Source organism: Copadichromis virginalis, linkage group LG3 (genome assembly GCF_057382275.1).
Source record: "Copadichromis virginalis isolate Kocher_CV1m ecotype Utaka linkage group LG3, C_Virginalis_male_GT1.1, whole genome shotgun sequence".
NCBI classification, from domain to species: domain Eukaryota; kingdom Metazoa; phylum Chordata; class Actinopteri; order Cichliformes; family Cichlidae; genus Copadichromis; species Copadichromis virginalis.
The window spans coordinates 11,571,808-11,599,182 of record NC_140620.1 but is presented as its reverse complement, the minus strand read 5'-3'; the positions used below and the strand labels follow the sequence as shown (position 1 = coordinate 11,599,182).

The 27,375-nt window shown below is 45.1% G+C and overlaps 1 protein-coding gene across 3 annotated transcripts; it reads right to left on the bottom strand.

The window, feature by feature from the left end:
- Positions 1-361: 361 nt before the first annotated feature.
- camta2 (calmodulin binding transcription activator 2) lies at positions 362-27,066 on the bottom strand. Of its 3 annotated transcripts, none has more exons than XM_085443716.1 (26): positions 27,002-27,066; positions 25,910-26,001; positions 22,903-23,006; positions 21,906-21,973; positions 21,678-21,813; positions 21,297-21,368; positions 20,432-20,579; positions 20,206-20,334; positions 19,909-20,119; positions 18,466-19,498; positions 17,672-18,343; positions 15,662-15,788; positions 15,438-15,572; positions 11,087-11,253; positions 8,001-8,182; positions 7,847-7,925; positions 7,152-7,419; positions 6,854-7,069; positions 6,574-6,776; positions 6,291-6,472; positions 6,002-6,206; positions 5,432-5,503; positions 5,308-5,328; positions 4,335-4,528; positions 2,886-2,960; positions 362-2,809 (listed from the first exon to the last, which is right to left on the bottom strand). In XM_085443716.1, exons 2-26 carry the CDS (start codon positions 25,941-25,943, stop codon positions 2,755-2,757), a joined length of 4,788 nt encoding a protein of 1,595 aa, XP_085299842.1. In that variant the 5' UTR covers positions 25,944-26,001; positions 27,002-27,066; the 3' UTR covers positions 362-2,754. The 3 variants fall into 3 exon arrangements, with proteins under 3 accessions (XP_085299842.1, XP_085299849.1, XP_085299858.1); XM_085443723.1 differs by lacking the exon at positions 27,002-27,066 and adding an exon at positions 26,435-26,984; XM_085443732.1 differs by lacking the exon at positions 5,308-5,328.
- Positions 27,067-27,375: the final 309 nt, after the last annotated feature.

Here is a 27,375-nt window from a genome sequence, read left to right as displayed (position 1 = left end):
GGTCCTCAGATGGAAAATGGCAAAGAGCCCACTTCAGGTCAGGGACAAGTTACTGTCCCAAGTGTAGGAGTGTAAGTATTTCGGCCTCTTGAGGAGAGAGGGGAGCAGTTTTATGTATCAGGCTGTAAACATGTTTATTTCTGCTGTGAAGTTGGACTGCGAAGTCTTAACACTGGAGTTTATAGGGATTGACTCCCCTTAGGAATGGTAAGTTAACAAAGGTTAAACTTTGTTTTAAAAGCTTTTAGGATCTAATTTAAACATTAATACAGAAATACACAAAAGGGTGAAGAAAATCACAAATATATTTGGGCTTTCCCCTCTTTGGTTCACTTATCAAAATAAGGAATCAAACAACAGAGACGAGTAGCAAACAGTTGATTTAATCATCCGAGTCATACAACAATGATTTCATCTTAAAGGTTTAAAATGCAGAACAAGTCAATACAAACTCATGCAAAGCTTCACTGCAATGGCTGAAGAAGAAAAACTGAGAGCAAACAACTCGTAATGAAAGCTCATGCTCGGGCGCTTCAGTGTCCGCCTAACAAAAGCACATCGTTAAAAAACACAGCAGGACTTGGAGAGTACTTTGTCCTCAATGTTGCCCTGAAATAAAATGCTGCACAGATTAAAATATGGAAGAGAAAGGGGCTCCATCTGACCTCTGACCTCATCAGAGGAAGAATAACGTGGGATTTGATCAAATGGAAGCGGCTGTGCTTAAAAGTTCAAAGTACCATTTATAATAATAACTTACAAAGAAAACACATCTTACTACCTGCATCTGTGTTGCTATCTTACTTAAAGGTTTATCGCTCAACTGGGAGGAGAATCCTGGGGGGAACTAGACTGTTGAGCATCTGGAAGGACATCCAGATTACCTGCTGAGCCTCCTGCCACCACAGCCTGAATTCAGATAGATGGAAGATAAAGGATGGAGGGCCCTTTAAGTCTTATCCAGGTGCCTGATGAGTGAAGCACTCATTGCATTGTTTTAATTGACAGGTGTCGCGCAGTAGAAGACATCGAAACAGGAAGCAGAGAAATTGTGGAGTTTTTTCATAAAGTGATCTGAATCCCTCCACTCCCTTGGTGGCAGTACTTATTGCAAGTTCTACTTCCCCACATCGGACTCTGTGTTCCACAAATCTACTACTTTTTATTCCCTAAACCTGGAGCAGACTTCTGTCTGAGATTTGGATCCTTAAAAACTGCCAAATAAATCTAACATGAATACTGATTAACATATATATTAACATGTTCTCTGTTTAGCATCTAATAAACCTGAAAATAAAATTTGATTTTGTTTCTACAATCTGCTTTACATTTTATCAATGTCCATCTTCTGCAAGTGGATACACTAAGAGCCTTTATTGTGAAAGGCAGGAACAGGAAGAAGCCCTTTTTGCACATGTGAAGAATAAATGAAGCTTCTGGTTTAGATCAGGCAGCAACAACCAGATCTCTAAGGTACTTAAGGTAAACAATAAACAAGCTGTTTAATTCTCTGATTTCTGATCAGATCTTCTCACTAAAACAGAAAAATCAGCATCGGACTGAGGTCAGAGGTCAGGGTAGGGGAAAGCTTCCGTCGCCTGGGGGGTGGGATTATTAAGACTCGACCTCACAGTCTGTGCAGAACTCACACTCGCACATTCACTCACAGGAACAGTTCATGCTGTAATAAATAAAAACATCCAGAGCATCTATAAAGTCCAACGCTAGAATATATATATGTATATATGTTTCTATATGTGGCTGTGTTTAAATATATTTATAAGTAGCTTTGATAGAATCATGTACATTTCAAAAGAAGCAGAGCTCCATTCAAAAGTGCCGCAGCTGAAATCAAACATTCACACGTCCCTTCGATCCCTCATATAAAAAAAACCCCCAAAATGACAAACAGCAGTGAATTATGGGACAAAAAACAAAAGAACAACACTTGGATGTGGGCTCACTGTGCCCTGAGCTGTGCCTCCCAGGAGGCAGCTTTCTCAGTGTGCTTCCTTGTGAAACCAAAGCGCTCTTCCTTAACTTCACGTCTCTGACTCATCTGCTGCTGATTGTTATGGAAAGGAAAAACCAAACTGCAGACCTGTTGGAAGCAGCGCCCGATAGAGGATGAATTTCAATCTGGCAGTGTGAGGAAGGCTTTTATTCACCGCACTGAAAATAATCAATAAATAAATATAAAGGTAAACAAATGCAGTGCGGTCAATATTAACAGGGATCCTCAGAAATTAATCTGAGGATTGTTTTTTTTCTGTTTTTACTAAAAAAAAGCTTGATTTGTTTTATTACAAAAACAGTTCATTTTTTTCTGTCAGTGAACTCACTGATCAGATCAATTCCTGATATCATCTTCAGTTTGTAAATATAGACTGAAAGCTCTGATTGTCCTGTCAGATGAGGAGTAAGAAAAGACCGCCAGAATCTCACTACAAGACACTGCTCAGGGCAAAGAAGCGAGCCCACGGAGGCTGAGCTGCTTACGAACGGAGCGCTTCAAGCTGCAGACAGACAGCTACATTCAACAGGAGAGAAGACATAGATCGATAGATAGATAGATCAGTAGATAGATAGAGTTGGCGTGGGGTAAGGCATCTCTCCGTCACTGTCCTTCTCTCCATCTGTCGTTTCCTCGTTTGGTTTTTCTCTTTGTATACATCAAACTAAACCTGCTGAACTTTCTCGTTCCCGCCGTCATCCCTCTCCCCGCTGGAGGAGAGGAAAAAAGGTTGAAATGGTTTAGGTGGTCAGTCCTCTCCTCTCCAGCTCCCTCGTCTGTTTCAGCTCTTTGATCCTGTAAAAATATATTTAAAACTCAATTCGAGCTGGCAGAAAAAATATCATTATAATTTTAAAATTCCTCCTGTTACCTGTGTCTGCAGCGCCGCAGAAACCTCATGATCTTGCGGGCTGCCTGGTCCTGTTTCTTTGTCAGAAACGACCCCCTTAATGACAACGAGAAAAGAAAAAATCTGTCATCAGTGTGTGTCTCTAAACCTCACAACTTAAGAGATCTATCTAACTCAAACGAAACCCTTATCTTAAAGTTTAAATTGGGCCCTCTGTGGTCACTTTGATCAATTATTCTCTGCTCTCCGGCTCTTTACCCAGGCGCTCTGAACAGCAGATATTCAACCTCTGCTAAGAACTACAGACCACAGACAAGCTACAGACCCATTTCGAAACTTCCCATCATTACAGAAATATTAAAACAAAAACAAACAAAAAGTAAGTAAGGCACTTGAGACACATAATATTCTTGATAACTTTCAGTCAGGTTTCAGGAAGTTACACTCCACAGGAACAGCTCTCCTTAAAGTCACAAATGACCTTCTGATGGCAGCGGATACGGGTTACTGCAAGGCTTTCAACTCACACTCAAAGTCTCACATATCACTCCACTGTTAGTTGCAATGGCTTGCTGCAAGGCTTGTGGTTAGCTACAGATATCAGTTTAAAATCCTCACTCTTACTTTTATGGCCTTAAAAATGCATCACACAAAAACAACATAACTTAAGTTCCCTGTAAAGCACTTTGTAGCACATTCTCTTCTTAAAAAGTGCTACATTAATAAATGGGACTTACTTAAAAATGAGGAACTAAATCTGTGTTTCGATGCAGAGGCTTATTTAAAGAGAACTTTTACATTAAGCTTCATTGTTGACATGAAGGCAGCACAGCAACTGATCTTTTCGAGAAAAACTTGAGGGAACAAGTGATTATATTTAGAGAAGATTTTGAAAGTTATTTTCTTGTGTGAAACAAGTTAACAACATATGTCCAGATGTTCAACACGTCGGTGAATATCCCAAAGGAGCAAGTTATTATCATGATGGGACAAATGATCTTGTTGTGGGAAAACAAATTATTTTTCTGCAGACGACAGAAAGAAGACAGCAACTTGTTCCCTCAAGTTTTTATCCTGAGGGAACAAATTACCTTTTTGGAGGAAAAAGTTATCTTGACTGAACAAGTTATTAACCTGTTTTAAAGAATGATTTATTTAAGGGCTAAGTTGTATTTCTTGAAGGAACAAATTCATATTCAGAAGGAACAAGGAGAAACTCGTTTATTGTGTTGAGAGAACAAATTTTTATCTTGTGGGAAAAGATAAAAATTTCCTTGTTTTCTTGAGGGAACAATTTGTAATCAGAATGAAACTTTTTTTCCTTTTAGGAAACTATTATACTTAAGAGTATGGAAGAAGACACCGTCTTAACCTGTCATTGCTACATTATTTTTGTGGGCAGAAATGAATCTTGTTTCCATGCGATCAGACCAGGTTTATTAGCTTGTTTCAGGAGTGATAAGGTCTTACTTGATCTTGGAGTTGTGGGAGGCGGTGCCTCTTGGTGCCTGTTTGAGCCTCTCATACTCCTTGTAGCTGCGGTAGTACTGCTGGATGAGGACGGCGGCCCGCCGGCTCTGCTGGAAACGCTTCTGCTCGTAGTACGACCTGAACTTGGACTGGATCAAGATGGCTGCCTGGGTCATCTTCTTATAGAGAGCGTACTGAGGGGGCAAACGGAGTGTTAGAGTTCGTACAGAAGAAACAGTGTTTAGAGAAACTGACGGAGAAATGATCCATCATCCGTTTTCTGTTTGATGTCGTCACTCCGGTGAACCTCAAATACCGTACCTCAGTTCAGGACTCTTTATAAATCTGACTTTCTTTTTGTTTTACTCAGTGCTGTCAGCATCAGCTCGCTAACGGAGATTTGCCGCATTAATGCGGTTATGGCGTTAACATCATTTTAACGTGATTAACGCTGACAGCACTCGTTTGGTTTTCCATTTCGCCCATTTAACCTCTGAGCAGAGTTTAACAATGTTTTTTAAGATGTTCATGTTGGGCATAAACTTAATCTCAGTTTTACTTTCACAGTAATAGTAAAAGTTTATCCCGCTATGAACTCAATATCTCGATGAACATAACTTGCTGGGACTATCTTACATTGCTTTTGCCACTAAAAGAGAAGGGAACATATTTGCTGTTTTACGCTGTCAAAGGTGATTTTTTTTTTTCTTTGTCACTTGACAATAAAGTTGTTATCTTTGAGTATTTTATTGCTGCACAGTGAAGCCCTAGTTTAACAATTTTATGTAATTTTTCAGGTTTGGGCCTCTCTGTTCCAGCTCGAATGAAAACTGGATCTAAAATAAAGTGACATCATGAGCTCGAGGTAGTACGGATACATTACTGCGGTCGTTAAACAGTGAACCACACACCAACACACACACAGGGCGATGTACTGACTACACATCACTACGTCTACTGTCAGCCATATTACCTTCAGAGCTATCCATGTTAGCTAGCCAGAGAAAGAGAGAGAGAGAGATGGTAAAGAGACATGGCAGGTTAGTTTAGTGTTAGTGAAGCTCGAGACAAACTCAAACAGCTCAGCACACACACACCTGTTTGTACTTCCGGTAGCATCTCTGGATGACGGCCGCAGCCATGTCCTGCTGCTCCTTTAACCTCCGACCCTGAAAATAAAGAAAAAACACTAAGATTCCTGGGAATAAACTGCCAAACCAAACCTAGATGACAGCAGATGGATGGTATGAAAGAGTGACCTCTGAAGTTTAAGGATGTATTTCCTCTGGTATGCTTATCTGACTGCAGACATCCTGCACATATGAGGTGGATGTTTGAGATACGGAGGGCATTTCTTTCTTTGTTAGCAGACACAAATTTGATAAAGAGCAGTGGAGAATACAGAAAGACATTTTTGGTGCTGAATGGGTCCAAATGCTTTGTTAACAGTTCAGCCCTTGTTAAAAAACCTTTGGAGAATTAGACTAGGATGACCAAATTCAGCTGGGGGAGAAGGAAGTGAATGATCGGACTAGATTACGGGACTGAACTGTGTTCTTGGACACACAGACTAAACTTAGAGGTGGATTACGGCTCGCCCTGCACTAGAAGGAAACCTTTATCCCTAATATTGCTCGCTCCCTCACTTCCCATAACGCCATGTGCACCTTGTATCTCCTGAAGGCGTTCTGGATGATTCTAGCGGCCTCGTAAAGCTCCCTCTGCTCGCCGTCTGTCAGCGTCAGCAGGGCGAAATCTCGCTCCATCTTTCCATTGGCTGAGGCGTTGAGGAATTCTGCCCATGCTGCAGAAGAGGGAGGGCGGAGCCTCTGGAGGGCTAAAGCGCTGAGTGGTGAGGGGGGGCACACGCGCCTGCAAGCACATGTGCACACTTCTCATGACAACGTTTGGTTCTAATGGTTACACTTTTCTGGCATCTTTTGGGGCGGAGCTTACCTGGGCGGGGAGTGTGCGTGGGTGTCGACCGTTTCCAGGTATGTAGCCAGCCAGGTGTCCTGTATGGCCGGGTTGTCCCACCTTTCTCGGAGCGGTGACTCCGCCCCCCTGGGGAAATCCTCCTGTTTGATTCGCTCTGGGGTTGCCTCGATGATTTGCTCTGCTAGCGTTGCCATGTCAACCTGTTGTGTGGGGATGGTAACCATAGCAACAGTGAATTTTTTTTCATTAAATACATTTAAAAAAATGAGTGTGGTCTAAACTAAGGACTATATTTTGGTACCTGCAGCACCTCCTCCTCCAGATACGCCTCTTCCTCGCCTTCGTTCTCGGCATTCTCACTGTAGCTCAGCAGCTGCTCTTCCAGTGTGGCGTGCGACCGCCGCCTGCTCGCCGTGTGCATGTAAGACTGAGCGTGACTGGCAGAGACGTTCTCATAGTCCATGAGGTGAAGGGGGGAGTCTCTGGAACCACCAGGGTTCAAACCTGCAAGATCGAAATTGACGATCAGTGACCTCATCAGGTACATCAGCGAATTACAAATAAATGAACGCTAATGCTACCTGTGCTGAAAGTGGTGTTTGTCTCCTCCCCCCACATGGACTCCAGAGGGAGGGAGGAGGGGGAGGGAGGGGAGACAGATAGTGAGGAAGAGGAGGAAGGAGACGAAGGGGAAGAGGGCGATGTCTCCATGGGGGCGGGGCCACTGGAGTAAGCAGAGCTGGGGGAGGGTGAGGAGGGGTCACTGGGGGAGGGGAGACTGCTGGAGGAGCTCAGACCTGTTGGGAAGAGTGCATACTGTTACAGCCAATCACAGAGATGGATTCAGGCCACATGATGGGCAACAGGTGTAAGCAGTACCTGTATCTGGGCTGGTGGAGAGAGGGGACAGTGGTGGCTGTGGTGTGTGCGTGTCTGCTGGAGGCGTGTGCACGTCTCTGGACACCACGTTAGCGAGCGTGCGCTGCATGTGCAGCTCCTCCAGCGCCGTGGCGAGGCGAGTGTGTCCTCGGGAGCGAGCAACGGCAAGAGGCAAGCGTCCCAGAGAATCAGGGATGCCCAGAGCCAGACTGTTCCAGCTGTAGAGGAGCTCTGCCGCCCTCTGATGGCCCAGCGCACATGCCCACATCTGGAATACATGTGACACGTGAGGGAAGCAGCAACCAGATGTTGGCATGACAACTCTGACACTTCCATTTATGAGGATGGAAGATGGTCTCTATCCAAAAAGTGAATAGATTTGCTTTAATTCATGTATTGATTAAGGATTGCTCTTCAACATTTGTTGAAAACTAAAGTCACTCTTTTAGTGTTGAAGTTGTCTTTTACATTCCTCATATGGCGCTCACTGCGTTACTGCTGGACAATGAAAGTTGACCTTTAGTTGCAACTCAGTTAGCAATACGACAGCAAGTAATACAACAGGATGCAAGCTGCTCTTTAGGGTTCAAACTTGGTGTTTTAAGGCAGAAGTTCCTCTTCTTGGTACAAATTTGAAATATTGAACAATGAACTTTGACCCCGTTGGCCACTGATGTTTGTGTGTGTATATTTACCAGCGGCGTGCAGGAGAAGTGGTCGACATTCAGAGGATCGACTTCCTGTTCCAGGTCCAGACTGTCGCTGTTTACATTCCTGTGAACAGCAACAACAATGTCAACAAAGCAAAAACAACAGCAGTAACAGGAAAATGTGTGTGTGTGTGTTTACCTCCAGTGTATGAGTGTGTGGATCAGGTGTGTGTATCCCTGTGCAGCAGCCAGGTGGAGCAGCGTCATGCCACGGTGACGAACGGAGTGATGAAGCCTCTCTCCTCCTCCCCCTGACCACCGACCGCCCCTCATCATCCGCTCGCACACTCCCACAATCCTCCTTTCGAACCACTGAGAGGACTGACACACACACACACACACACACACACACACACACACACACACACACAGATCAGACAGCTTAATGTCAGCTTTGCCCTTTTTAACCTGCTCTGACCTCACCTGCTACCTGACTTCACAGGGTCATGTGACACTTTAGACCAATCACAGGGGAGCTCCTTTAGCTTGATAACTGATAGTTTATAAATCACCTCCTTCTCCTCCAGCTGGTAGGAAACATTACATTCATACCCTCCTCCCTCCCCTCCAGTTTTCCCTGCGACTCACCCAGGCATGCACACCTCCCCCTCCCCTCTCTGTGAGGACAAGCGCGGCTAAAAATGACTGAAGGCAGAAAGGGAGAGAGAGAGAGTCTCTGTGATCCACCCAGCTGTCAGTCATCCATCAGGCTCTCGGACAGCTGCAGCACCAACACCATGCTAACACCGCGCTAACCACACGCTAACCCGCGCAGTAAATAAACTCTGCGGTCTCCAGTTTACGCGCAACATTTTTATTTTAATTCAAAGTGACGTTTCCAGGCTGATTGATTACGTTCGCTCAGGTCAGCAATCAAAGACTCTAGGTCTGCAAAAGTGCCGCGATCGAGCTAAAACACTGGGTCTCTTTCTGACGCTCCTGGAGGATAAGTTACTCTGACTCATTCTATGAAAGGTTTAAGGAAAAATAAATGCCTTTAAGTTGCTAGAGTTGCTTTTAAAGTTGTTCTTTTGGTATGGAAGCTGCCCTTGAATTTCATCTTTAAGGCATCGCTCTTTAACTTTATGCAGATATTATTTGCGTAATATATTTTGTTTTTGAAGGATTCAAGTTGCCGCTGAAGTTGAGTGTTGTTCTTCACAAGCCACCCTTAGTTTCTGTAGTCCGAGAAAGTACTGACGGTGCTCTTTAAGCAATAAAGGATTAGTGTTAAAGGATGACTTTAATCCAGTTCCAGTTTAATCCACTTTAAGCCTGTTAACTTTAATTTGCTCTTTAAGGACTGAAGTTAGTTTCAAAGCAGCTGTTTGAGCTGAGTTGTTGTTAAAGGTTTAAAGCTGCTCTTTCATTTGTTCCTCATGGAATAAAGTTGCTTTTTAAACAAAAAAAGTGACTGTTAGGAATAAAAGCTGATCATTAAGCGATAAAGTTGCTGTTAAAGCTTAAAGGATTAAGGGTTTTGTTAATGTTTCAAAGTTACCCTTTGGATGAAAGTTGCTCTTCAAGTTACTCTTTAGGCATTAAAGCTCCTGTTAAAGGCTTAAAGCTGCGCTTTATGTTGCTCGTTAGGAGTTCAGGTTGCTGGTGAATCTCCTTTAGCACAGTTCAGTGTAGATTAGTTGCTGTGTCCAGCTGCTCAGACAATGTGATTTTTAATTTTCTCGATCAGTGGAAAAAGCCAGCAGAGTTCAATCCAAGTGGCACCATGCTGACGCCTGAGGGTTGACACACACAAACATCTGTGTGTGCACAGCTGACTGACAGATGTGCACAGCTGCGTAACAGCCCGGGCACGAGAGAGTTAACGGGGCCTCCCTGAGCAGCTCTTCTTTCTCAAGACAACAGCAGATTGTTTCAGTTAAGGTCAAGTGTCTCTCTGTCACAGCGAGGCTATTTTAACTCGACCGCGGCGTCTGCCAAATTCCCATGACATCAGAGGGAGGGCGAGGGGGCGGAGGGAGGTTCAGCAGAGGTCACACCGTTTGTTCTTCACAGGATCCAGCTGTACGCGCTCGCCGCGAGGCCTCTGCTGCAGTTTGATGAGTTTAGAGGAGGATCCATCCAAGTTTCAGTCTTAGTGAATTTCAAATTAAAAGTTCAGCTGAACTGTTACTGCTCTCAGAATCGAGCTTCATTTGTCATCTTTTACTCTGTGAAGTAACTTTTCAGTTACTTCGTGGTGGTTTTGATTGTTGTTGTTTAGCTCCAGGCTCCAGGTTGCTACTTTGAATGACCTGAGTGTGGGCACCAAATGAAAGATGTGAAAATAACGACTTTTAATTTTATTTTTTTTGACGAACAGACGGCATCACAAGACTGAATTGTTACCTACAGTTCAGTTTTACAGCTTTCTTACAAAGACATCATCCATACCTTACACTATAGGGGTGGCTGTTGTTGTGATTTGGTGCTAGATAAACAAAAATTGTCGCTGTTAGTTATCCATTAACATGCACTCCATTTCCTCTGCTGTTAATTTTAATCATGGCTTCCTCAGGGCTCTGTCCTTGGCCCACTTATATGATTTCTCCCAGCCAGACCACTCTTAGCTGTGATACCGCCCACTGCAGCTCTATGTCCCCCTGTCAGCCTCGACAGTTTGCTCACCTGCGTCAGTGATAGCAGACGCTGGGTGCTAAACACTTTCTAAGAGCTCAGCGATGATAAACACGGCGTCCGCTCTGACCTACAGTCAGCTCAGTTCATGGAACAAACATAAGAAGCTGTGTTAAAGTGTTCATCTTGGTTCTCTTTGTTTAAAATGTGCTCAGAATTGGATCATTGTCATCTGCTAATGCTTTGCACAACGTCACAAGTGCATTTAATTTTTCCCGCCATGATTATCGTGCTCCTCTCTACGCCACCATCAGAGCTCCCTTCACCGATATTATTAATAACTGTAAAGCACTGGATGGCTTTGTTCTGAAGTTCATTAAGAACCTCTTAACTCTCGGTGAATGTGAGTAAACAAAGATCAGCAGGCGTTTACATTCAGAGCTCAGTCCACCCACTGAGATCAAAACCTCTTTACTGACATTTTAATCTCTTCTTAAAAGAGTATTTGTTGACATGCTTTGAGAGGAGTGAACACACGGAGACAGAAATCCAACACAATCGTGACTTATTGTAGGTAAGCAGCGCTTTCAGGAAAGTTTGGTATGAAGTGACTTCAAATGGTGTTCAGATGGAGAACAGCAGTCTCACCTGTTCGTGGTCCTCTGGTGGAGGAGGAGGGGGCGTGGCCAGCTGGCTGCCGTGCTGCTGTTGATTTTGCCGTTGTTGCTGCTGTTGGTTGTTGTCGCGGGCCATCTCCACCATCCTGCGCTCCATCTGCTCCAGCCGCTCGAGAATGGACATCCTGAACTGATTATCTGCAGGAAGAGAACACGGAGGGTGAAACCCTGTCATCCATCGTCTATAGTTACTGACGCAGCGCTGCGGGGTGATTTTTTGTAGGGCGTTAGCATGGCGAAACAAAACTTTACAATATTTATAGGTTTATTTCTGAAAGGTCGTCTCCACTAACAGACGTCACTTATTCCTGAAGCGTAAACTGCACAGGGTTGCTACTAACAGGGCTGCTGAGTGAGAAAACTCCCTGGGTCCTACACTTCCCATGATGCACCGGTATCGAGGGTTATCTCTGGTAAACTGCTGCAGATTCAACAGCAGAAGGACAAACCGTCAATCATCGGAGTCCTGAAGCTCAGAAAACTGTGTGTGTGTTGACAGCTCTAACCATGAGGCTGCTCCTAAATAACTTTTTAAAGAGCACCTCTTTATCACTCACACACACGCGCACACACACACACACACACACACAGACACACACACACACACACACACACACACAATGTCTCACATGGAAACTATCTGACTGACTTCAATCGCTCAGCCGCCTGGCACACCGAGTGTGTGTGAAGGAAATAAAAGCAGAGTCCCTAATATAGCCTGTGACCTGGACCCCCCCCCAAACACACACACTCTTACACACAGGGGACTCCCTGCTTTCTAACAGCTGCTGTGATTATTTTACCCGTTTCTCTGGATCGACCTTCGTCTGCTAACGAACAAAAACACCTACAAAGAGACACAAACTCAAAGAAAACGACGTCTGATTCGGACTCCTTCAGCCGGGGCGGCGGCCACGGGGACCTGAACAGTGCCGAGTTTAAAATCCAAACAGAAATGATGAGATGATCAATGCTTAAGGAAGAAGCAATGATTCAGATTCTCTCCTCAGAGAATGACAGACAGCACATTAAAGTTAACATTTTCTAGGTTTAAGGTCAAAAATAATTACACGTTACGCGTCGCACAACGTGAGAGATGTGGCTTCAGTTTTAAAACTTTTAACAGTTACTTCCACCTGCAGCTCTCATGTTTGTTCCTGTTATTAAACACCTAATCAATACAAGTTTACAGAAAGAAAATTACCTCTCTGATGACTGTGGGTGGTTGCCGTGGTTATGTGGCAACCATGTAACCATGACAACCATCACATTTAAAAAAAAAAAAAAAAAACCCACACACACTCTCTTAGGTTGGTCCTACCGGCACCATCCTGCTGCCGAGTGTCCATCGTCTGTCTGTGGGCGTCTGATTTCAGGTGAGGAGCATGCTGGGTACGCTGTGATGTCACAGGACAAGTCTACACGGGATCCTTATGTGTGCAGCAACGCACAAAGACACGCATGCCATGAGGAGGCAGACTGAGCGGCGGTACGAGGATCAGAGAGAGAGAGAGAGCAGGCAGGACGTCCAAACACTGCAGAAAGGCATGCTGGGAAACCCACAAAGAGGGAAGGGGAGGGGCGGGGAGGGGAGGCTGATAGAGTGTCTCCACTGACTGTGTGACATTCCTGAATGTGAGACGGAAACCCTCGACAGACAGACAGCTGAGGCCAGACAGCTGCCCTCTCACTCTGACCACAACAACCAACCGAGCTGAAAACAAGATGCTGCAGTTCCACTAATGTCCACCAGAGGCCCCCCAAGTGTGTAAGTGTTAAAAAGTCCAACTTCACAGCAGAAATCAGCATGTCTCTGTGTCAGAAAAACAGGAGTACACATTTAACAGCCTTTAAATGTCTGACCTGAAGTATTTTAAACAAAAATCTGAGTTTTCCTGGATGCAGGAACCGACAGATCACAGAGAAAAACAAAACTCAGAATGGAGTTCCACAAGGCTCTATTACTGATCCTCTGCTTATTATTCAGATTATATCATCTTGTTTGTTTGCTTCTACAAATGTACAGAGGGTGTTTTTTTTTTAAATATGCCACGTGTTAAAGTTATGATAATTCATTATTAGGGGCGTGATCTCTGACAGGTTGCTGTAGCTGCTAGCTGTCTGCTAGGCCTCGCATCAGCTAATTGGAAACCTGTACTGGGCCTCTAGAACTTGTGCTGTGGGATCCTTTTTTTTTTTAAATCCAATAATCTGACAAATAATATGACTGCTGTGTGGTTAAATGTACTGCCCAAGAATTCTAAGCTCTAATTTCAATGAGTGCAATTCAAAGACTTTATTTAAATGTTACTCAGTGCTGATTTAGGATGGATCTGATTTTAAGGCAACTAGTATTAGCTGACATCCTGGTCACTTCTGGCTCAATATAAATTAGACTATTGCAGTCAGCTGCATCAACGTAACATGCAGTTATACCTTTAGGAGGTGGACGCCAGCGTACAGCGGTGAGTGCAGCGTTAATTAATACAAACAAAAACGACTGTGGCTCAGGGGGTTGGGAATTGCATCTGTAACCGGAAGGTCGCCGGTTCAATCCCTGGGCTCTCTGTCCTGGTCGTTGTGTCCTTGGGCAAGACACTTCACCTACCGCCTACTGGTGATGGCCAGAGGGGCCGATGGCGCGATAAGGCAGCCTCGCTTCTGTCAGTCTGCCCCAGGGCAGCTGTGGCTACAACTGTAGCTTGCCTCCACCAGTGTATGAATGTGAGAGTGAATGAATAGTGATGTTGTAAAGCGCTTTGGGTGCCTTGAAAAGCGCTATATAAATCCAATCCATTATTATCATTATAATAAGCAACTGTCACTGATGAAAGACTTCCTAATAGGAAGTATCCCTATACTGCCACAAGGTTTCAGCAGCAGACAGATGTGAGGACTGTAAATGAATTTAGGAATAAATATTAGAATATCTGGGAGGAGGCCCAGGGCAGACTCAGGACACGCTGGTGAGATTATATCTCTCGGCTGGCCTGGGAACGCCTTGGTGTTCCCCCGGATAAGCTAGAGGAGGTGGCTGGGGAGAGGGAGGTCTGGGCTTCTCTGCTTAGGCTGCTGCCTCTGCGACCCGGATAAAACAAAATCTTTGCCATACGCAAAGTTACAGAAAAAAAGACCAAGTTAAAATAAAAGTTCACTGTATGATGATAAATAATGACAATGACTAAAGTGAAGGTAGAGACTGGTCTGAATCAGCTGTTGGACTCTGCTGCCCTCTTGTGGACGAGCAGCTGAAGCCCACACTGACTCTAGCAGAGCAGCTCAGAGTATCACCTACTCGTCTGATCAATATCCCGATCACTGAACAGTAGTTGCTCCACTGTAAACCTTCTAACTACACTTCATATTCATACAGCACTTTGGCCTTTAAATGCTTTCAAACCATCAACATTCTGATTAACAGGCAATTTGTTCCTGACCGCATGAGTCAAACATGAACTCAGGAACACGTTAGACGAATGTGTAAACCACTACAGTACAGAGGCACTGAACCCAAAATGCTGATACAATTTATTTAAAACTTCTACTACTACTAGTTTTTTTCTACTACATCATTTTCCATCCAAGAACAAACTACATATTCAGACAGACGTCCGTACAGTCCTCCAAAGAACCAACTGGAGGGAGTGTAATGGTGATGACACCATGTGTGCAGGGAGGATGTGATTGCTTAACAAATTGGACGCTCTTTATATATTGGAACAGTTTCCATTGCGGTATAAGGACCACCAACAACAAAAATACTGTAGCCCACAGACTGGTTGGTCCTCACATCTTTAACACTTTGGCTGGTTTCGCCTCATAAGTAAGATTAAGGAGGTGAACCTCTGATGGGACACTTCGCCTGGTGGATAATCTTCCAGAATACTTCCAGATACTTGACTTCTGTTTGCTTTTTGTCCTTCTGTGTTGGTTTCTGTGGGTTTGTGGCTGTTCTTCACGATCATAAGAACAAACTGGGATTTTGGAACATCCTAAACTGAGTGAAAGTTTGGTTCTGAGGTTGGAGTGAGCTTTGAAGAAGTGTATCTGACCTCTGAACCGCTTGTGTGGTAGAGTTTACTTGACTGAACTGACTTTTCGATGTTTTGTAGGCTTGGTTTTGATTGGTTGATTTCACTGATACTGCCTTGTGTTGGGGTTGTCATGTAATGCCTGAGATTCAAACATATCAAGCATCATCTGTTTTTTGTTTTTTGGCAGTACAAAATCTGAAATATCAGGATCTCTAAATTCTCTTTCAGCCCACTTCCACGTTAATTATTTGCCATGTGTAGGTGGCGACATAGAGAGGGAAATCTGACCGTCTAGTGAGAGCCAGTCGAGCTGAGAGCTGGGCAGAGAGCTGGCGTTCCTCGCTCTGTACTCGAACAGGACCGAAGACGAAACCGAACCTCCAGACTCCAGGACCTGCAGACAGACCAGGCCGGCCTCATGGGCTGAAAGACAGGAGATGGGAGAGTCTGTCAGGTCACACGCGCCATTTCAATCAGCATAGTCAGGCTGGAAGAGGAAAATCTGTGTGTACCAGGACAGTAGCAGCGCAGCACCCCTGGCTGGATCAGCGAGGCGGGGACGGTGCTCTGATCGAACACGCATGAATACCGACCCGACGGCTCGCTCCACGGCCCTGTTATCAGCACCTTTACTCCGCCCTGCAGAGGACACAACGATGACTGATGAGTCATCACTTTAACACCTTTACATACATGTATTTAAATACAAAATATTTATTATGTATTTAATAACACACAGTTAGTTTATCCTTTTATACTGTGTGACGTGAGGATGACACATCTGTAATTCTGACAATAAGTTTTTCAACCTCTTTCCTGACATTTGACTCTGCGCAACACTTCGTCTCCAAAGACAGAACAATCGACGCGTTTACTGATCAAAGTACACAAGAAGAAGTTCGTTATTAAAGATGAGGATGTTAAAAGTTTGCTACCCCTGTTAGTAGAAGCACCCGTGGTACGATTTCAAAATCCTACATCACTTCGTTGTTGAATTATCGCGTTCACAAACTTGGGTGCCCACATCACCAACTCAGCAGGGCGACGACAATCTGTTTGATTACATCCTGCAAAAATTTCCATCTTTTTTGTCGCGTCGAATCTTGGATAAATTGAAAGTTGTGTTCCCTCCATCACATACAGGGTTTTTTGCAACCCATAGAGAGTTTGCATTTAGAAAAAAAAAACACACACACAACATCGATGAAAAAAATATTAAAAATTAATATTTTATTACAATTATCTACGCATAATTTTTCTGAGAGACCTTACCTTTCACTATGAGCAAAATACACCTGTCGGGACATAATCATCTGAGCTCCTCGCACCACCAAACCCACCGTACTGTCCCCCTTCAATTCATCACATTTCTCTTGAGTCTCCCTCTTAGAAATATTTAATTAAGCCTCTGGGTCCAGGGTATAACTGGCCGTTTTTGACTACTTTTGATTTTACCTCTATATTTCACCTTTAAAAACTATTTATCTTGCCTTGTCTGGTATCACTATTTTCAGCACAACCTCAAATATCTGAAATTGGAGTTATTTTTTCATTTTTACACACTATAGTATCACAATTGATCTAAATTCAGACAAAAAAATGTTAAATCCGAGTAGAAGCGTTTCCACTGGAATCTGCCTTTGGTGGCTTTTGTGGAGCAAATGTGACATTCAGCAGTATAACTGACACACAAAACACAACACACTAACTACAGCCTCCAAACACTAAACGTCACTAATGTCTCGAATATGAAAACTCACTCTCTCTCTTTCTTCCACTCGCCCGCTTTCCGTCGCCATTTTTTAATCGTAACTGGTTTTACGCGGCCTATCGACACAATTTAAAATCTATAGTTTGAAGTCCTCCCTTTCTACCCAATTTGAAATGGAGACTCTGGGTCACTGCATCTTGTAGCTGTGTCGTCTTAAATTGGTCATGTTGTGCCAGCTTTCCCTCAGTTAGAAAGAACGAAACAAAAAACATTTTTCAATTGAGAGACGAGTAAGAACACAAAGAAATCATCATGCCACGAGGGAGCCTTGAATTCCTGAGCTCGCTCTCTGGGGGCGGCTTATGATGTGCGATTTGTACTTCTGTGATAAATGTACGACGTGGCCTGTACAAATGTCCAACACCACAAGAAGCAGCAGGAGGGTCTGACCATAGTGAACAGGCCAATCCCAGTCGGCTGCATCGATGCATCATGTCGTTTTATGGACATCAGGTTCAATCTTCTAACTTTTACCCAGTTAAATCAATAAAACCTCACTGACGATAAATAATAACAATGACGACAGTGAAGGTAGAGACTGATCTGAATCAGCTGCTGGACTCTGCTGCCCTCTTGTGGACGAGCAGCTGAACTCCACCCTGCCTGTGAAAGAAGCTCAGAGCATCAATCACTGACTCGTCTGATCAATGTCCCGATCACTGGACTCCACTTCCTTCACTGTAAACTTTCTGACTGATTTTCTATTGACTGATTGCTCGACTGTGAAGCGGATTTATTGGCGACTGATTACCTCGGGGTACGACCACTCCGGGGAGAAGTCTGTGATGGAAGCGAGGCGTGTGGAGGAGGCGGGCAGCGGGTGAGGAAAAGGGAGAAAGGAGGAGGAAGGGGAGGGCTGGGGAGGAACGACGTAGCGGACTCCTGCCGGAAACACGGCAGGGCTTGGCACGGCGGAGACGGCAGCGCAATGAGCCGCAACAGGATTGGCCTCCTCTGTCATGAGGTCAGAGATGAGGTCAGGAAACTGACTGTCAAAGGAGATGTCAAGCTCCTCCCCTCCCCGCTCGCAGGGCTCCGCCTCCTCCTCCAGCTGAGTGTTCATGCAGGTGTCCTCAGAGTCGGAACCCCGCCTGCTCTCCTCTTTCACCTGGATAGCAGTATCCATGGCAACAGCAGCAGGTGTGGAGTCCATGTTAGCGTCACTGTTGGCAAATATTGAAGACTGCTGCTGCAGCAACAAGGGCTGACGGGATGTCTGAGCGGGGGTTGGGGCCTCAGGTATACACAGGTGATTGGAGTGTTGCCCGGGGTTTAACGGATGCTGATGCTCGCCAGCCTGTCGGTAAGTCTGATTGGCCGGCTGGCAGGCCTGGGTCGCTGCACTCTGACACACCAGGAGCAGGGAGGCAGAACTGCTAATGGTCTGTTGCCGTGGTGCCAAGCTGGAGGAGGCATGGTTTGTCTGGAAGGCAGAGAAATAAAAAGGGTGTTGATGTAGGAGGAGGGTCACAAGCTTCTGCTACAGGAAATAGTCCCCCACTAAAAGACACTTTTTAAAAAGAAATAGATCGAGCACATCCTCACCTGCAGGAGAGCGAGTTTAGAGGGAGGAGCACTTCCTTCATCATCATCATCTTCCCCCCTCCTGTCCTTCACCTCTTCTTCTGCATCCTCCCTCACTGCCTCAGACTCCCCCAGAGCTCCGAGCTCCAAGCAGAGCGGCAGCAGGGGCGGGGCCACAGTGGACGTGGGAGACAGTGATAGGGAGAGGGAGGGGGGCATTGTAGACTGAACTTGGGGAGAAGAGGAGGAGGAGGAGGAAGGAGAGGCAGAAAGAGGGAGGACTGAGTCTCTCCTGTCCACTTCACAGGAAGATGAGAGGGAGGACAGTGAGGAAGGAGGGGAAACAGAGGATGGAGGGGTGGAGGTGGGGGACAGGGAGAGAGCGAGGGAGGGGGGAGAGAAGGGGGAGGAGGTGGTGCACATGACAGAGGTGGGGGTGGACGAGGAGGAGGGAGGAGGAACAGGGCCGCCGTACGTCTGGCCTTGTTTGGGGGAGTTGAGGAACGAGTCAGGATCAAAGGCAGGGGGAAGGGATGGGGGAGGCGGCGGCGGGGGTGAGGGGGAGGAGGGGGGAGAGGGTGGGGAGACAGCGGCAGCAGGAGGTGGTGGGGAGCAGAGGGAGGTGGATGTGTTGGAGGAAGACGGGGTTAAGAGAAGGCCTCCAATAACCGGGGAGGGCAGAAGAGTGAGTGAGAGGGTGGTCACGCCTGGTGCCTGCACAGGAGGCGGGGGGAGGGAAGGGGGGGCAGGTGAGGAGGAGGAAGTTGGAGGGGAAGGGGAGGTGGGCTTGATGCCTGGGGGAGGGAGGGCCGGGGAAAGCAGCAACTGCCCAGAGCCGGTGAATGACAGGCTCCTCCGCAAACCCGCCTCCTCCGCTCTCGCCACGCCGCCCCCTCCTCCCTCTCCTGTTATGGCAGCAGTCGCCATGACAATGACTGCGTTCTGTGGCAGTGCCACCGTCGTCAGGTTGCCATGGCGGTCTCCGTAGAAACCGTTACCGTTGTTACTCATGGTGACAGCAGCTCGGTGGGATTGAGGCGGGGAGGAGGAGGAGCTGTGGGAAACAAACAGGACTAATCGATCAATCAGGAAACGAGCTCATGATCAATACCCTCTGACAACTTTCTGGCACAAATTGTTCATGAATTTCACAATCAGTGAGTCCATATGTGTTCTCTGCAGAGTCAGTGTGAATCTGAGGCAGAGCTGCTTTAAAATAAAACGCTTTTCTCTCGGGATCAAACAGTTCAAAAGGACAATAACGAGAATTACAGATCCTCCAACAAAGCCAATTTTTTAACTATTTTAATTGAAGTGCTTTATGGCTTTTTCTTTGCTCGTGAAATTCAGTTTAGTAGTTTTTGGGCTATCTCGCTTAAAACGAACCACCAAACCAAAAGGACTCGAGCAGGAACGTTCACAGTTCGACCGATAACTTCCCTTTTTCCTGTGCGGATGACTTACGTGGACGAGGGGCAGGGAGATGAGACCGGGCTGGTCTGAGCCTGAAGGTGAGGCAGTTTGGCTTCTCCTCCCGCTCCTCCTCTCCCCACCTCCCCCAGCTCAGAGGACACTGGCGAGGCGGATGGCCTACAGGAAGAGGGCGGGAGTTTCGGGGAGATGATGCGATGCTTGGTGCTGTTACATCGGTGGGGAATGTTCACTCCGGATGACACTGTGCTCAGAGATAAACAGGGCTGGGCGGTTAGTTTCACTCTGTGATGTCATAGCGATGTCACAGTGAAGGTGTTCAGGGCTCACCCTGGGCAGTGTTACACAGGCAGGTGTGTGTGCGCGGCTGTGGTTTGGTTCTTTGTCGGTCCAGGATTTGCTGAACCAACTCCTCAATACTGAAATCTCCCGCACCAACTGAACACTTCATACTGTGGACTGAAACGCAGTAAAACTACACATTAGTACTACAAAACATACACACTCTGCATCCACACAATGTGGCAAACACATGCAGTTAGGTGTTCGTGCATACACATGGGCCTCAGCTGGCTCAGCAGGTCGTCTCGGCTCCAGCGCACGCTGTCATGGCGGTCGGCCACCGCGCAAAGCAGTGGACTGCATTTCCCAGAATCCTCCAGGGATGGCACGTTCAGGTAGTGGACCAGCACGATGTCTGGGTTCTGTCGCACAGAAACACACTGATTAATACTATTTTAGGTCTATATTTTCTATTATTTTGTGTCTGCACTTGGGAACCAAAAGTTCAGTTTGGGAACTACAAACCATGGTCTTAAGGTAAGAACTAAATCACTGGGAACTAAATTTTACAACTAAATTTGGAACGAAACAAGTTTGGTAACAGGTTGGAACTAATACTAGATTAAACTTTGTAACTAAATTACAGATTGGGAACTAAACTCTGAGTAAGGAACTAAACCCCAGGAGAGACTAAAATTTGAAAACGATGGAAAAACATGGAACTAAACTCTGAGCTAAACTCAGTACCATAACTGGTGAACCAGTCTGAGACTAAATCCTAAACTTTACTTTTAAATTAAAAACAGTAAATAAATTTGGGAACTAAACTCAAAGAATAAACTGCATCTATCAATAAACTAGGGAACTCAACTTCATACTTCAGGAGTAAAGTCAAGCTCTGAACTTTGTCAGTGGAAACACCAACATTTAATCTCAGTGTTGCTTAATCTTAATGATGTTTAAGCCTGCAGTCGCTCACACACTGCAGTAAATAAAAGGAACCCGTAAACAAGCTGAGGACAACTTCTTTCTATATGGTTCCTTGTAAGCGCTGAATCAACACCACTTGGAAAACTGGCTGCAAACCAGTGGCAGCGTGGTGTGTGTTAATGTGTGTGTGACGGGGTGTTTATTCTGACCTGCAGCAGCCAGTAGCATCGTCTGTGGAATGTTGGCACGATGGAGGAATGGACGTAGCAACCATACAGGCACTGAAACCCAGAGACCAGCATAGTTTAGCAGGGGTCAGCCTCAACACTCGCTAATAGAACAGCACGATCCTTTCAAAATAAGAGCAGACGCTGTGTCGCTGCTGCAGCCTGGACTAACTGCCTGATCTAAAACAGGATGTGGACACGAGCTTCGTCTTTATTCATAGAGATAATGTTCAGGGCAGCAAATGCATCTTATTTCCTCCCACAATAATCTCACAAACAGTATTCCTTCTGCTGTGCTGTGACACTGTGCGTCCTGCAGGGGGAGCAGCTGTGCTCAGGTGTGTGTGTGCACGTGCTGCAGACCTCCATGCCCTGGACCTTCAGCTTCATGTGGTCTTCTCTCGTCGTCTTTCCATCCTTCCTTTTCTTCCAGCAGTATCCGTCCTTTCTGTACTTCACCTTCTTCCTGTTGTACAGGATGATGCTGCCGTTCTTCGGCCTGACACACAAACCGATCAATCAATCAATAAAATCCAACAGGACAGAGGCCCTCAGCTGTTTGTGTATGACAGGTGTGCTCTGGGTCTGTACCTGGTTTTGAGGGTGCAGGAGAGCCACTCGTCATGTCTGTCGAAGGATATCAGGTAGGAAGCGATTTCCTGCAGAAACAAAGACGATTTACATGATTTCAAATCACACGTAGAGCTCAGAGTGAACTGCTCGTAAAAACAGCGTTACAGTCGACATACAGGACGAAACGTTTTCTGCTGACGCTCAAGAAAACGTTTTCTGTCATATCGTTTAGTGACCCCGAAAACTTCAGGAGGCTTTCAATGTCCCAGTAAAACATCGGACTGAGCAGCAGTTAGTTGTTAGTTAGAATGACCAGAATATCCGAGTTATAATTATGTAAAATAAAACAATCAGCCACATCTGTGACGCTGACGCCAAATCTTCCTTTCAAACTCAGAAAACCCCACAGATGGTGACGGCGGGAACTGTCAACTGTAACGGGCTCATCAGGTTTAGACAGTGTGGCGTGTGCAGACTGAATAAATAACGGGACTTCTTGAGTTTCTGTTTCATATTTATCAGAGCAGAAACACTCAGAGCAGCGAGGCCTGTGCAGGTTTTAGTTCCTCAAACTGACGGTTTCTGCCTCACATTTAAAGAACGGCCCCTCTGCTATTGTTACCATTGTATTGACGTGCATGTCCGACCTGATGCAGTCACCTACGCTCACAGTGGGTGGAGGCCCAAGGGCTCTCTGACTGTCTTTCTGGGGCAGGGAGGGTTGCGGGGAAAGTCGCAAGTAAACACCAGTTTTAAAGGGATCGCACCTCTGAGCCTGCCCCGAAAGTCCTCACTTAAAAGTGATGATAACAGCAGTGATGGAGGACACGAACGTGGGTAATAGAACAGCTTACCTTTAACGTTTGAAACTCTGCTTTCATTCTTAACCTGCTTCTCTGATCCTACCTCGGTCTGTTGTTCTAAACAGTGATAATGATAATATCCTCCGTGTGATGTCACTTCCTGCCTCCACCGGTTGCGTCAAACAGGAAACGAGAATCACACGAGAACTCACCTCATTAGTGTTCCACCTGAGCCGCTCATTAGGCAGGCTGGACGAGCGAGGGAGACACTCGAGCAGCTTGTTGGGAAGAAACACCTTCCTCTGTCCTTTGTTCTCTGCACACACACACACACACACACACACACACACACACACACACACACACACACACACACACACACACACACACACACACACACACACACACAGTTAGTGGTTCTGCTGGTTCTGATGTGGACAAACACCTCAAATTCTCATCATCATCACCCTCAGTGAGAGAGGACACGATTAGAAATGAGTCCATCACAGGGACAGCTCAGTCAGAGAGGCTGAGAAGGTCTGAGCATGTGCAGAGGAGAGTGGAGGATGAAGGTGGAGCTGCCAGGCAGGAGGAACAGAGGAAGAGCTCAGAGGAGGTTCAAGGATGAAGGAGGACATGAAGAGCGTTGGTGTAACAGAGGAGCATGCTGGGATAGGAAGAGGTGGAGGTAGATGATGCGATGTGGAAGAAGCACCGATCAAAGGCCCGAATCCTGAACATTAATCTCTGAATATCTCAGGATCTCAGCAAAGACGGCGGAAAACAGTCACATTTTAGGTAAAAACAAACAAACACTTTTTTAGAGGTTTTTACAGGATATGACATGAAGGACAAAATGACCCAGGACTGATGAACAGAAAAACAAAGTGTCAGACAGTGGACACGTTCCACCAATCGCAGCTGGGCAGAGCCAGCGTTTCACTCACAACTGAGACTAAAAATAGACGCGTCTGAGTTGGCAACGTGTGCAACCTCAGTTTGACCACAGCGAGCAGCAAAAAGCCGCCGAACTCAGGTGTAGCTGGGCGCGGGGGTCCGTGTGGATGACTGCGTGCCAAAGTTCAACGAGTTAAAGGTATGAAAATGTCCTGTCAGGGGCTTCATGCACCATCACTGGCTTTACAATATAAACAAGTTCAATTAGAGACTTAACCGTTTTTCCAGCCTGCCTCCATCTTTCTTTCTTTTTCTTTTGTACTTTATTATTTTGCTAATCTTGACCCACAAACTCTCAGGTCTAACAGAGGAGCCGAGCTTGAAGATCTCACAAACCCCACCCCTCCTCCACCAGTAAAGATACACGGGGACCCACTATATCTCTGATGTACTGCAGGAAACTGGGACACTTGTTCCGATATATGTTACCGAAGCACCCAGGAGCTCATTCATTTCATCGAGAGGAAAAAGTCAGACTGTCACTGAGTCTAAAAGTAGGAAAGCATTCAGAAACACTGAAACAGAGTTTAGTGGATGAGGTCACTGAGTCAGAGCAGCACTGACTTCTTCTGTTTGGTTTACTGAGACACAGCTGACACAACAGAGCTCTACAGCAGCAAGCATCATCAGACCACAGTGAGTCTGCAGGGCGTTATCTGACTGAAGCATCTCCATGTCACTGGTAGCTGAAACAGATTACACACGATGAAATCCTACACGACGTACCGCTGTGAGCTGCAGTCAAACTTTGGTAAAGACTTAAAACAGGTAAAATTAAACAGCTGCAGACGCCTCGGCAACCAAAGCGTCTCTAATGTTCCCTCAGAGGAGCTTCCTAACATCTGCCCTCCAGCAGGTTCATCCTTTGATTTCATCAGATTAATATGTCTGCACTCTTGTTTTCATACCGTCCTGTAGTACAGGACCTGCGATCAGCCTTTCACTGAGTCATTTCATACGCGAACAGAGCAGAAAAACCACAGAACACCAACAAAACGGCTTCTTACTGTCCACCTCCCTTATTTACAGCTTTCCATCAGAGAGCAAAGGTCACAGGGGGCGCCATTACATCGTCATAGCAACACTAACACTGCTAGTGTTAGTGTTGCTAACACTAGCAACACTAACATTAATTAAACAAAAATAAATCTTTTAACCGACTAATGACGTTTTTTCTTTCAGCTAGTTGAAAAAACCCAAAACAAACATCTAGCCGTTGCTCTGAAGAGAACGGCTAGATGTTTGTTATTATTATTTAAAAAAACTACATATTAATATACATATAATAATAATTATTACAAATTGTATAATATCTAAACATTTTAAAATGAATTAAAACATGAATAAACGCTATGAAATGATTTTGTTTAATCATGATTTAATTTTTTTAACAATTTTTTTTACATAAAGTTAAAATGATCAAGTAAACTAAACAGTAAATATATAAAAACAAAATGAAAGTAATACAACACGAAAATGAAATTTAAACAATATCTAAAGAGCTAATGTGGACAACAAGCTTAAAAAAGTATCCAACTTATATTAATAATAATAAATAAAAAATGTTAAACTTGAAATATTTGTTTTTTATAATTATTTTTTCATTTTTTCACTTCAATAAAAATAAACCTTTTTAGAACAGATTTGAAGGAAAGGGGTAGAAGTAAAAGTAATATAGCATAATTTATAACTACTACTAACAATAATAGTAATAAAATATCAGTAATAAAATAAAATTCGTTTATTTGAAATAAAACTAGGTCCAGTAATATTAAAATATACAGTTCAGTAATAATATACCCGAGATAGAACCAAAAACCCTAATAATACAAAACCGGTTAAATAAATAAGAATAAACACACGTTATCTTAGATTTATTTAATAGTTTTATATTAAAAAAAAAGATAAATAACAACAAATATCAAAAGCGACACAATAACAAAGAAACAGCATAAATAATAAAAGAAGGACAGCGAAGTTTAAGAGGCGGTCCAGCTGGACAAACAGTCACAAACAAATACACGAGAAGACAGAAAGAGCTAAAACACTTCAACTGCAAGAAGAAGTGACATATTGATCCTCTGACTCACAATGAAAGACACAACCAGCTACACCGACAGTAAGACACACAGCACCAAACACAGCAGCTCGTGAGGCCTGGCAGGAAATCAGAAATCCGTTAAAGAAGAACTCATTGATCTGATGGACACACAAACGCGACACCATGCAGTCACTGTCTGTGTGCAGGTGGATGGGACTGACCTGTCTCCGGGGAAACCATCTCCTTGTTGCTCATGGTGACGAGTCCATGCAGGATGAGTCTCACACAAGGCAAGGCGGCCTGCACTGCCCCGCTACACACACACAGAACAGGTCATCAGTGTGATCAATGACAAACAAGAGCTGCAAACACACACATCTGATATCTCAACTGACCAGCTCCACACAAACACACAGACAGCCACGCACTTCTTCAATAGCTCCCTGTTGCCTAGCAACAGCTGAATTTGCACCCACTTTACATGGAGAGCGTGTAAAGTGGGTGTGTGTTGGGATAGGAGTGTGTTTGTGTGTGTTTAGTTACATAACAACAGCTTCACGGTGTGAGTGTGTGATGATTAACCCACAGAATGACTTCTTTGATTAATTCGTGAATAAAACCCAAACATCACCTGCTGTCACACACACACACACACACACACACACACACACACACACACACACAGAAAACATGCCAGCTGTCACTTGATCGATATCTGATTTAGCTCTAATCATCAAGACGCTCACTGAGGCAGGTTCACAGATAACAGATGACGCTGAGCCTCTTGTGTAGAGGATCCATCCTCCTCCCACACAGGCTCGGTCTCCACAGGCCGGGCTCAGACCCCGGATTCTCATGGGTGCTATGGCCGCCTCGCAGAGCACAGCACCCCGCCCGCGGGAGCTCAGCTGCAGCTGGCTGGTCAAAGCTAACGTTTCACGCCTTTGCGTTAACAATTAGCACAGTTACCCAGACAACAACAGGTTTTAACGCAGCGCTGCATTTATTCAAGCCCTCATGATCTACACTCGGAGGGGAACTCAGATGCGAGTGCGGATGTTTGGGTGTTAGCTGCTCTGCTAGCCGTCTAACTCCACCGGCGGAGCTCGGCTAGCTGCTGGTAACAGGCTCGCCTCCGCGGTGATTAAAGCAGTCCCGGAGCCCAGCTGCAGGGCTTCACCTGCCGGTCACAGCACGCTACACCGAGCCAGCCAGCGGTGGCTCCTTTCCAGATATACCGTATAAAACAGAGCGAGCTAGTCGAGAGCAGCACAGAGTTCGGAGGTAAAACAATCTGTTTAAAGCTCCTTTACCTTCCGCCTTCAGCACAGCCGCCATCTTCTCTGGCTATGACGTCACTGCGCAGAAACGTCTGGCGGGAGGGAGGACTAGTTTTTTTTTCTGTTTATTACTAGCACATTGTAAAAATACAATACTAAATTCTTTCTTGTGTTAATTTAATTGTACTTATGAAAAACGTAAAGGAATATGCAGTTGCATCCTCTGATTACACTTTAAAGGTTTTATCTGGAAGGAATATTCCAGAGTTTGTGTGTGTTATAATGTGTCATTTTGTTATCTGGCTCTTTTTCTCAATTTTTGTATTTTTTGTGCACAGGTCTCTTTTGACTAAGAGAACTTGATCTCATTGTTTAAATAAAGGAGCAAATAATAGAAGCAATAGTGT

What these genes read in the sequence shown, in the direction of transcription:
- camta2 (XM_085443716.1), bottom strand. Translation starts at nt 25,943, where the DNA reads ATGAGCAACAAGGAGATGGTTTCCCCGGAGACAG. An exon ending in GATGCTACTGGCTGCTGCAG is followed by an intron (nt 20,580 to 21,296) that starts GTCAGAATAAAC and finishes TCTGTGCGACAG; the next exon opens with AACCCAGACATCGTGCTGGT. An exon ending in CTCCACCAGCCCAGATACAG is followed by an intron (nt 7,070 to 7,151) that starts GTACTGCTTACA and finishes TCTTCCCAACAG; the next exon opens with GTCTGAGCTCCTCCAGCAGT.